Source organism: Salvelinus namaycush, chromosome 19 (assembly GCF_016432855.1).
Source record: "Salvelinus namaycush isolate Seneca chromosome 19, SaNama_1.0, whole genome shotgun sequence".
In the NCBI taxonomy this organism is placed as follows: Eukaryota; Metazoa; Chordata; class Actinopteri; order Salmoniformes; family Salmonidae; genus Salvelinus; species Salvelinus namaycush.
In genome coordinates, this window is record NC_052325.1 from 21,842,983 (window position 1) to 21,855,633 (window position 12,651).

The following is a 12,651-nucleotide window of genomic DNA, read 5'->3' on the forward strand; positions in this document are numbered from 1 at the left end:
CTGGGGACACGCACCTGAAGGCTAGTGCGGGGAGAAGGAACAGGGCATACTGGACCCTGGAGACGCACATTAGGCCTAGTGCGTGGTGCCGGAACTGGTGGTACCGGGCTGGGGACACGCATCTCAGGGCTAGTGCGGGGAGCACAGGATGCACAGGACTCTGGAGACGCACAGGAGGCTTGGTGCGTGGTGTAGGCACTGGTGGTAATAGGCTGGAGACACGCACCATAGGGCTAGTGCGTGGAGGAGGAACAGGGCTCTGGAGACGCACAGGAAGCCTGGTGCGTGGTGTAGGCACTGTTGGTACTGGGCTGGGGCGGGGAGGTGGCGCCGGAAATACCGGACCATGCAGGCGTACTGGCTCCCTTGAGCACTGAGCCTGCCCAACCTTACCTGGTTGTATGCCCCCCGTAGCCCGACCAGTGCGGGGAGGTGGAATAACCCGCACTGGGCTGTGTAGGCGAACCGGGGACACCATGCGTAAGGCTGGTGCCATGTATGCCGGCCCGAGGAGACGCACTGGAGACCAGACGCGTTGAGCCGGCTTCATGGCACCTGGCTCAATGCCCAATCTAGCCCTGCCAGTGCGGGGAGGTGGAATAACCCGCACCGGGCTATGCACACGTACAGGAGACACCATGCGCTCTACTGCGTAACACGGTGTCTGCCCGTACTCTCGCTCTCCACGGTAAGCTCGGGGAGTTGGCGCAGGTCTCCTACCTGACTTCGCCACACTCCCTTGTAGCCTCCCCCCCCAATAAATTTTTGGGCTTGACTCACAGGCTTCCGTGCTAGTCGCGTACCCTCATAACGCCGGTTCCTCTCTCCGGTTGCCTCTGCTCTCCTAATCGCCTCCAGCTGTTCCCATGGGAGGCGATCCTTTCCAGCCAGGATCTCCTCCCATGTGTAGCAACCCTTGCCATCCAAAACATCCTCCCATGTCCATTCCTCCTTCGTGCGCTGTTGCTTTCTCCCGTTACACCGCTGCTTGATCCTTTGATTCTGTAACGGTCGTCTTGTGGTGAATGAGCGGACCAAGGCGCAGCGGGTGATGAAGACATAATGAATATTTATTAACAGAACGACGAAACACGAAAACACTTAAACAAACTACAAAACAAATAAACGACGTAGACTGACCTAAAACATGAGAACTTACAAATACACGAAGAACGCACGAACAGGTACAGACTACAAACAAACGCTACAGTCCCGTGTGGTACGAACATACATACAGACACGGAAGACAATCACCCACAAACAAACAGTGAGAACAGCCTACCTTAATATGGTTCTCAATCAGAGGAAACGTCAAACACCTGCCTCTAATTGAGAACCATATCAGGCAACACATTAAACCCAACATAGAAACACAATACATAGAATGCCCACCCCAACTCACGCCCTGACCAACTAAACACATACAAAAACAAGACAAAACAGGTCAGGAACGTGACATGATATCTCTTGAGTCTTTTTACCGTTCTAATTTTCCCCTCTTATTTTCTTCTCCCTGTTCTTCCTTGGGAATATGTTTTCGCCATCTATTTAAACACAGTGTGAGGGATAGCTTTAGATAACTCCTTTACGGAACTGCCCCTGGCAAGAATATTTCCTCTTATGTGTGTATGAAAATCATTGCCAAAAGCTTTGCCAAGATGCTGAGCACATCAAAGGCTTGTGGTGTTTTGTTCACCTGCTATGAAGAGAGCTCTGGGCAGTGTGTGTGTGTGTCTGATTGTGTGTTTGATTGCAAAACCCAACTCTGACAAACTAGCATTGATTGAAGTTTGTTACTTTACAGATCTGTTCTGCTCGGCAGCTGAGGCGGGATCCCATGGCATTCTGAAGCTGTACAACCCTAAGGGCAACATCAACATCTCCCCGTGCCTGGAGCCCAACAGTCCTAACTCCTGTTATAAGCTAGAGGTGGTGGCTGCTGACTGCAACAGTGAGATGTTAGGTATTCTGTGCTATGGCACCAGAGCGATTGGGCTGACAGTGCCAGACTTGCATTGTTATTGTGTTCTAACTCTTGTTTGTTTCATAAGGGCCTGTACTGTGTACTGTGTATATTGACTTTGGTATTTTAATCAAATGTGTACCTCATGTTGCAGGTGTGGAGCTTGCTGTGGCACTAAGACTTGACCTCTCCTCCATGGAGAAAAGGTAAAGAACATATACAGTACCAGTCAAAAGTTTGGACACACCTACTTATTCACGGGTTTTTCTTTATTTTTAGTGAAGAAAAAGGAAAAGCAGCCAACAAGTGCTCAGCATATGTGGGAATTCCTTCAAGATCATTGGAAAAGCATTCCAGGTGAAGCTGGTTGAGAATGCCAAGAGTGTGCAAAGCTGTCATCAAGGTAAAGGGTGGCTACGTTGAAGAATCTCAAATATAAAATATATTTTGATTTAACACTTTTTTGGTTACTACATGATTCCATATGTGTTATTTCATAGTTTTGATGTCTTCACTATTACTCTAAAATATGTAAAAATAAAGAAAACACTTAAATGAGTAGGTGTGTCCAAATGTTTGACTGGTACTGTAATATAGAATAAAGAATATAGAAAATATATAGAATCAACCATTCACAAGGTTGGGGCCAGTTCTGAAACTGTCTGCCCATGTGAGGAAGGTTTGTAAGTCAGGAGGGCCATATGTTCTGTACCACAGACTGCAGGGCTTGGAGAACAAGATCCTGTTTGAGGCTGGTGAGACTCCTGCAACATTTTATGAGATAAAGAGTCAGGTGGATTCATTCCAGAAGAAACTTGAGGTAGGTTGCGTTTTTGATGCTGGACAGCTTCAATTTTATTAATTATATGAAAAGGCTCATTCATTTACCAGTATGTAACTTCACCGTGTTCTCCACCTAGCCGACTGTATCCATCTCCCTACAAAGTGTTGAACATCTCAGCTGGCTTGGCCTGTTCAAACAGCTGTCTGAAGGAACACACAAGTCCTCTCCTTTCTACCACAAGAGAAAACTGTGCAAGACCAGAGAGGAGTGTGAACATGTACAGGGAAAGTTCCTGCAGATGAGGCAGGTTTGCTTTTTACACTCTGTCGATAGAGACAGTGTGGTATCAGATGAATAGAATCTTAGGCTCATGTCACTCTTATCCAGACTCCATTGCTTGAATAGAAGCGTTGCAACAGATTATTTTTTTAATAGGAAAATAACAGAATCGTCATTTTATGTTCCCCACAGTTCCCTCAAGGTATCAGAAGAAGTGAGACAGTACCTCAACACCCCAACTTTTGACAATTGGTGAGTTCCCATCTATTCAATGTGCCCTTGAGCAAGGCACTTAACCCCAATTGCTCCTGTAAGTCGTTCTGGATAAGAGCGTCTGCTAAATGACTAAAATGTCAAATGTAATGTGTCTTTTTCCACTTTACTTATAAAAATGTACCAATGGACTTTCTTACACGGTAGAAGTTGGAGATAAGTGGGTTGTAAGCAGTGGTGGAAAAAGTACCCAATTGTCATATTTAAGTAAAAATAAAGATACCTTAAATAGAAAATGACTCAAGTAAAAGTCACCCAGTAAAATAGTACTTGAGTCAAAGTATTTGGTTTTAAATTATTTGGTTTAAAAAAATACTTAAGTATCAATGCAGACTGATGACATAATTAACAAACGAAGCATGTGTTCAGCGAGTCTGCCAGATCAGAGGCAGTTGGGATGACCAGGGATGTTCTCTTGATAAGTGTATCATTTGGAAAAAAATGATATCCTGCTAAGCATTCAAAATGTAACGAGTGCTTTTGGGTGTCAGGGAAAATGTATTGAGTAAAAAGTACATTTTTTTCTTTACAGATGTAGCAGAGTAAAACTAAAAGTTGTAAAAATAGAAATAGTAAAGTAAAGTACAGATAACCCAAAAAACAACTTAAGTAGTACTTTAAGTTTTTTTATTTAAGTACTTTACACCACTGCTAATTGGGACATCCAGGTCCCTCAATTGAAGAAATAGACTCAATAGAATCATTCAGTGGTTTGCCAGCTGATTGATTTATTGAAGACCAACCAGTGATAACATGATGTAGGTGTTCTTTTTTTTTTACTTGGCCTGTACAATTTCAATATCAAATCAAATTTTATTAGTCACATGCGCCAAATACAACAAGACCTTACAGTGAAATGTTTACTTACGAGCCCCTAACCAACAACGCAGTTATTATTTTTTTAAGGAATAAGAAATAAAAGTAACAAGTAATTAAAGAGCAGCAGTAAAATACAATAGCAAGACTATATACAGGGGGGTACCGGTACATATACACTTAAGTTGTAATAAACATGTAATAACACAGCACTGTGACACCACACAACCATAGAAGTCCTTTAGCAATAAACAAATGTAAATGTTTTCTAGTAGTAAAATTCATGTGGATGAATGTTATAGCAAGTATCCATCATTGAGCTGTATTCTCTCTGGACTTCTCCTCTTAAGATGATTCTTTATTCTCTGGTAGATGTGTGGGCTGATCTGGCTGACGGACCTGAAAAGTAACATTGACGCCATTGACCTGCTCACCATACTGACCTCTGCAGTCTGTCACGACCTTGATCACACGGGATACAACAACGCCTACCAGGTGACCCATCTACTGTATCTGACCACCACAGTTACAGTAGTACACACTCTGTGTGTGTGAGTGCGTGTGCATCTGAGTAAACGGATAGCTCACATCAGCTCTATCTTTCAGAGAAATGCTCATACTGAAGTGGCCCTGCACTACAATCTCCCCCTTGGAGAACCACCACTTTGCTGTGGCCTTTGAGTTTCTGGAGAAGGTATGGGTGGTATGGGTGGCTGGAGTTGGGCTATGGTGTGGATCAACTTTTCAGATGACAACAGTACACTGTTGGTCTTTCTTACAGAATGAAAACAACATTTTCAGAAATTTGACATCTGAACAGTATAACTAGATAAGAGGGCATCACCAAGTAAGAATGTATTTCTTAGCTGCCTCCCCACCACAAACACGTTTACGGTTATCTAACCATAACGTGTGTAAAGTGCATCAAACCTTTTGGAAAATCACATGATTCACATGTGTAAAATCACATGTGTCACGACCCCTCCTCTGCAGTGCAGGGGGCGGTTCCTCCTGCAGGCAGAGGAGGGTCGTTAGGGATTGGAGTCACCTGGGCTCAGGGTATTTAAACTGCTGCTTCACGAATCTCTCTCTCTCTCTGCTCCTCCAGGTATGATCCTGTTTTGTTTGTTCCTTTGTAGTTTTGCATAGTTTTCACTGTCATGGTCACACACAGATTCACGCATCCATGCACTTTACATACACCTTACATCATGATACTTCCACACCTCATTCCTTTTTCTTAGTTTAAAGTTAATAGTTTGTTGTAGAATAAAGAACCTTTTTAAATTGTCCTATACCTGTTCGTGTCCCCTCATTTTTGTCACAGGCTATGAGCCGGCCTGTGACGCATGAGACATTTGTTTTTAAATCACTTGATGTGGATTTCCACATTTGGAACACATCACATTCATTTTCACATATGGATTCACATTTTGACATGAGATTTTACAGGAATGTTTTCAACATATTAGACACACATGACTATATTGTGTATGTTTACTTATACAGTAATTCTTTTTCAACATGTCCTTACCTGGGACTTGAACTCGCAAGCTTTTGGTTCTTAGAATTTTAATCTCCGTCCTACGCCACCACGTATTCCTACACCTTGAACTTCAAAGTAAATCTTATCCATGTTAAAAATACACAAGAAAAACAATGATATGTATTCAGGAGTAACATTAAAACAGAATAATATGCCCAGCAACATTAGACAACTATGTAGAAAACTCTCAAATTAATGAAATATACTGAACAAAAATATAACATGCAACAATTTCAAAGATTTTACTGAGTTACAGTTCATATAAGGACATCAGTCAATTAAAATAAATTGATCAGGACCTAATCTATGGATTTCACATGACTGGGCAGGGGCACACTGGGCAGGGACCCACTTGAGCCAGGCCCAGCTAATCACAATGAGTTTTTCCTCCACAAAAGGGCTTTATTACAGACAGAAATACTCCTTAACTTGGAATGCCACACTTGCAATTGCAACTTTAAAACACTTTAGATGCTGTAAAACTGTATAAAAAAAAAAAAATTATAATAATTTGAAAACTATATCCTGTATTTTATATACGGAACAAAAATATAAATGTTTCATGACCTGAAATAATAAATCCACAAAAAAATTCATACACACAAAAAACATATTTCTCTCATATTTTAGGCACTAATTTGCTACATCCCTGTTAGTGAGCATATCTCCTTTGCCAAAGTAATCCATCCACCTGACATGAGTCGCATATCAAGACACTGATTAAACAGCATGATCATTACACAGGGGCACCTTTTTCTGGGGACAATAAAAGGCCACTCTAAAATGCTGCTGCTGGGAGGATGGCTCATAATAATGTCTGGAATGGAGTAAATGGAATTGGCATGCTGACTGCAAGAATGTCCACCAGAGCTGTTGCCAGATAATTTAATGTTAATTTCTCTACCATAAGCCGCTTCCAACATTGTTTTAGAGAATTTGGTAGTATGTCCAACCGGCCTCACAACCACAGATCAAGTGTAACCACGTCAGCCCAGGACCTGTACATCCGGCTTCTTCACCTGCAGGATCATCTGAGACCAGCCACCCGGGCAGCTGATGAAACAGTGGGTTTGCACAACTGAAGAAGTTCTGCAGAAACTGTCTCGGGGAAGCTCATCTGCATGCTCGTCATCCTCACCAGGGTCTTAACCTGACTGCAGTTCTGCGTCGAAACCAACTTCAGTGGGCAAATGCTCACCTTTGATGGCCACTGGCACGCTGGAGAAGTGTGCTCTTCATGGATGAATCCCGGTGTCAACTGTACCAGGCAGATGGCAGACAGCATGTATGGCGTCATGTGGGCGAGCAGTTTGCTGATGTCAATGTTGTTAACAGAGTGCCCCATGGTGGCAGTGGGGTTATGGTATGGGCAGGCATAAGCTACGGACAACCAACACAATTGCAATTTATCGATGGCAATTTGATTGCACAGAGATACTGTGACGAGATCCTGAGGCCCGTTGTCGTGTCATTCATCCAGCGCCATCAGCTCATTTTTTAGCATGATAATGCACAGCCCCATGCTGCAAGGATCTGTACACAATTCCTGGAAGCTGAAAATGCCCTTTCTTCCTTGGCCTGCATACTCACCTCACATGTCAACTGCTGAGCATGTTTGGGATGCTCTGGATCGACATACACAACAGAGTGTTCCAGTTCCCGCCAATATCCAGCTACTTCGCACAGCCACTGAACAGGAGTGGGACAACATTCCACAGGCCACAATCAACAGCTTGATCAACTCTATGTGAAGGAGATGTGTCGCACTGCATGAGGCAAATGATGATCACACCAGATACTGACTGGTAGAAGTTGTTCAGGGTCCTGTTGGTTCCAGAATTTGTGCATCGGTACGACTTGCCATGCGGTAGCAGAGAGAACAGTCTAGGACTTGAGTGCCTGGAGTATTTGAAAAAAGTATACATTTTCACATTTGAAATGTCACACGTGAAGTGTTCCAAAAACACGTTTTAACATGATTTCACGTAATTTTTCACAAGTGAAATCATGTGGTTCAACATGAAACCACTGTTTGCCATTCCTGTTAATTTTGTGGAACATTTTTGTCATTATACGGTACATTTCTACAGTAATTGGATACTGTATCAGTGTTTTGCTATATATTTACTGTCAATCGCAATGCACTTGGGTACCTTTCGGTCCACCCGGCAAATTAACTTGGCATGCCTCACATGCAAAAAATAAATTAAAAAAGCGTTCTTTTTTTTTTTTATCCTGTAATTTTATATACGGAACAGAAAATATAAACATTTCATGACCTGAAATAAAATATAATTTCTGCAGTACAGTTGATAACCATGGCTATGAACGCTAAGAAACCAACCTTACTGAAGCACATGTTATTCCTTTGACTCTCTATTGGCCTCAGCCTACTCTCAGGGATGCTCTTAGGATCCCTCACCCTGGACCCATCTTCCTCTACTAATCTCTTCACTGCCTCAGAATACGGCACCTTCTGTACTGCTCTAATCCTGCCAACCTCAACCTGCCTTTCTCTCACCGGAGAAGTGTACAAGATTCCTTCTTCTTTGGAGTTTAACGGTGGTTGGCATCCAATATGTTGCATTACCACCCTAACTGGACTATAATAGAAATCCATTATACTTTGTGATAGAAAAAAGGGCAAAAAATATATTTAAAATGTTTTTAAAAGTGCACAAGCTTAATGTTTATGAACAGAGCATGTTAACTCCTCTTATAGGAGACCAACAAGAGCTAGCTAATAGCCACACCTCACGTAAGCCACACCTGCAATCCTCTGATTAACAACATACTGTTACAGTGGCTGCCTATCAGCAAGTGATGTGCATGTTGTCAACAGAAGAGTCTGTGTAGCCACAGTAGTTTACTGGCAAGATTGTTAGTGGCATCAAGTGTCCTGTAGGTTACTGGCAACATTTTACCAGTAAGTTATTGTGAGCCTACAATAACCTACTGACAAGTTGCAAATAAATTACTGGAAAATGCCACTTAAACTTCTACAACCACTTAAACTTCTACAACACTTCCATTGACTGTTGGCACAAATACACATATGTGACCACGCCCCTACATTTGCTAGTGAGCCCCACCAGTACATTGCCCCCACCTATCACAACGCAGTGATGATCTTGTTCTCAACTAGCCTACCTGGTTAAATAAAGGTGAAATAAATAAATAAAATTATACCTTATATTCAAAATATTGAGTAGAAAAATGTCCCAATATACCTACAAGGTAACAAACTGTATGTATGTACATGTGAAATGTACCTTTAACCTTTTGGTACCCCCAAGTAACAACACCGTAACACCCTAACCATACCCTTATTGTTTTTTAGATTGTGTTAATATATGTTCCAAGGAATTAGTATGAAACTGGTGGCAATGCAGAAACATTGCTGCACTCACAACCAGGAGGTAGAAAGTTCAAATCCCCAAAGAATGAATGTATACTTTACATCAAGTGACCTTGAGCACTACTAGTTTTACGTTGGTGGTGATAATTGGACAATTATTTACTTGATTCTGGGCAGCTTTTAGCAAAATGCATTCTTGCCAATAAGTCTGTGGCCATATCTCTTTCACGCTCACAGATCTGGTTGTGTAGCTGCAGTGTTGCAGGACATTTCAGGTTGATAGCAAACAAGAACTTATGAGTTCAAATCCCATTTAAATCTGAGTCCCAATTGTGGTCACGGACCCAAGATTTTACAGTAATTATAAAACAGCAGAATACTGTCATTTTATAGAAATAACTTGTATATATTTACTTTCTTTTTACTGAAGCTTCAGGCAAAGTGTAGAAATGTATTCTAGCAAATCTCCATTATGTCCACAGACCTGCTGGCGCAGCAGGAACTTCAGGTTGCTAGCCACCAAGAAGTTGTGTGTTAAAATCCCAAGGGAGGTTGAGTCCCAAGTAATCAGCATACATAGTCCTTTAACATTAAGACCTGAATTTAGCTGTAAAAATACAGCAAATAGTTGTAGATTTACCATATTTTCATCGCAAATAGGCAAAAACCTCCATGCGACCATGACACAACATTCTAAGAACGTTCCTGGAACAAAATGGGAACTATACAAAACCTGCAGGGGATCATCACTGTTTAAATTGAATTAATGTGTGTTCAAATGTTGTCACATGTAGTGTCATGGTATCACGTTGAAATTTTGCATTCCCATGTTGACAAATTTATTTCACATGAGATCGTGTAGTTTTACAGTTGAAGTCGGAAGTTTACATACACTTAGGTTGGAATCATTAAAACTCGTTGGTCAACCACTCCACAAATTTCTTGTTAACAAACTATAGTTTTGGCAAGTCGGTTAGGACATCTACTTTGTGCATGACACAAGAAAATGTTCCAACAATTGTTTACAGAAAGATTATTTCACTTATAATTCACTGTATCACAATTCCAGTGGGTCATAAGTTTACATACACTAAGTTGACTGTGCCTTTAAACAGCTTGGAAAATTCCAGAAAATTATGTCATGGCTTTAGAATCTTCTGATAGGCTAACTGACATAATTTGAGTCAGTTGGTGGTGTACCTGTGGATGTATTTCAAGGCCTACCTTCAAACTCAGTGCCTCTTTGCTTGACATCATGGGAAAATCAAAATAAATCAGCCAATACATCAGAAAAAAATTGGAGACCTCCACAAGTGTGGTTCATTCTTGGGAGCAATTTCCAAACGCCTGAAGGTACCACGTTCATCTGTACCTACAATAGTACGCAAGTATAAACACCATGGGACCACGCAGCCGTCATACCGCTCAGGAAGAAGACGCGTTCTCTCCCCTAGAGATGAACGCACTTTGGTGTGAAAAGTGCAAATCAATCCCAGAACAACAGCAAAGGACCTTGTGAAGATGCTGGAGGAAACAGGTACAAAAGCATCTATATCCACAGTAAAACAAGTGCTATATCGACATAACCTGAAAGGCTGCTCAGCAAGGAAGAAGCCACTGCTCCAAAACCGCCATAAAAAAGCCACACTACGGTTTGCAACTGCACATGGGGACAAATATCGTACTTTTTGTCCCCATTTTTATTTTTCAAAAATAGAACTGTTTGGCCATAATGACCATCGTTATGTTTGGAGGAAAAAGGGGGAGGCTTGCAAGCCGAAGAACACTATCCCAACCGTGTAGCATGGGGGTGGCAGCATCATGTTGTGTGGGTGCTTTGCTGCAGAAGGGACTGGTGCACTTCACAAAATAGATGGCATCATGAGGTAGGAAAATGATGTGGATATATTGAAGCAACATCTCAAGACATTAGTCAGGAAGTTAAAGCTTGGTCGCAAATGGGTATTCCAAATGGACAATGACCCCAAGCATACTTCCAAAGTTGTGGCAAAATGGCTTAAGGACGACAAAGTCAAGGTATTGGAGTGCCATCACAAAGCCCTGACCTCAAACCTATAGAAAATGTGTGGGCAGAACTGAAAAAGTATGTGCGACAAGGAGGCCTACAAACCTGACTCAGTTACACCAGCTCTGTCAGGAGGAATGGGCCAAAATTCACCCAACTTATTGTGAAAAGCTTGTGGAAGGCTACCTGAAACATTTGACCCAAGTTAAACAATTTAAAGGCAATGCTACCAAATAATAGTGTATGTACACTTCTGACCCACTGGGAATGTGTTGAAAGATATAAAAGCTGAAATAAATCACTCTACTATTATTCTGACATTTCACATTCTTAAAATAAAGTGGTGATCCTAACTTACCTAAGACAGTGAATTTTACCTAGGATTAAATGTCAGGAATTGTGAAACTGAATTTAAATGAATTTGGATAACGTGTATGTAAACTTCTGACTTCAACTGTATGTTATCACATTAACTTCACACATGAGATCATATGTGAATTTCATGTGATTTTTCCATAAGGGAACTCAAGGCATTTTATTTATTATTCTTAGATGCATCCTGGCCACTGACATGACGAGGCATAACGAGGTCCAGTTGAAAGCCTGGGGATCTTCCCAACTGTATTAAAGTGATGGCTATGTCCCCCCGTCTCCTTCCAGCTGATAATGATCATGAAGAAAGTGAGTGACTTCAACGAGACACGGCCCATGGACGTGGCTGAGCCCTGGTTGGACTGCCTCCTGCAGGAGGAGTTCTACAACCAGGTAACTAACCACAACAACCCAGATATTGGTTATGTTCCAATATACACATTACTATGCATATAACGCATGGCTAAAACACTGCTTCCTTCTGAATGGTATAATAGAGTGGATCATACTAATTAAGTCTGTGGTGTGGATTTTCTCACCACATCCTATTCTCTACTGCTCTCCCTCAGAGTGACATGGAGAAGTTGGAGGGTCTTCCTGTGACTCCATACAGGGACAAGGTGACCAAAGCCATCCTCTCAGACAAGCTTCATTGGCTTCGTCCAATTACCTTTTCATGGAGCTGGCCAACCTCTTCCCCTGACTGGAGGTAAGATCTCCGTCTCCGCTGTAGCAGCACGTCATAAACCCGGTGCGTAAAGGCCCTGGACTACTACACAGAGATGGAGAAAGCACCAGAGAGAGAGAAACTGATCTGAGCACCAAGCGACAAGGCAGCCGCAGCCAAGAACAAGGATACTACACTTCAGAACCCTCAGAACACAGCATAGTGTACTTAGATAGTCCATCAGAGACTGGGAACACCTAGAAACCAGCCACATTGTGACGGCCTGCTGATAGGCTAGTCTACAGTATGATCAGGAGTAACCAACCAAACAATAGAAAGGATATTACTGTGACATTACTGACTGTGTCACAAATAGGGCTTTGTGTTGTGTGAATTGAAGCACTTTACTAATATGGCTCCTTTGGTCTTTGTAGAAAAGAGGTATTCACAGTCTTGTTACAGGACTTTTGTCTGCTGTTTTTTGCTACATGTTATTTACTGCATATATTCAGTATTTCAAAATATTTGTATATTAAGAATGGTTAAATACACTATGACGTTCAAGAC

The 12,651-nt window shown here is 41.9% G+C and overlaps 1 protein-coding gene across 1 annotated transcript; it reads left to right on the top strand.

Moving 5' to 3' along the window:
- Positions 1-11,662: 11,662 nt before the first annotated feature.
- On the top strand, positions 11,663-12,404 carry LOC120063899 (high affinity cGMP-specific 3',5'-cyclic phosphodiesterase 9A-like). Its single transcript, XM_039014212.1, has 2 exons — positions 11,663-11,810; positions 11,987-12,404. Exons 1-2 carry the CDS (start codon positions 11,712-11,714, stop codon positions 12,128-12,130), a joined length of 243 nt encoding a protein of 80 aa, XP_038870140.1. The 5' UTR covers positions 11,663-11,711; the 3' UTR covers positions 12,131-12,404.
- The last annotated feature ends 247 nt before the right edge of the window (positions 12,405-12,651 follow it).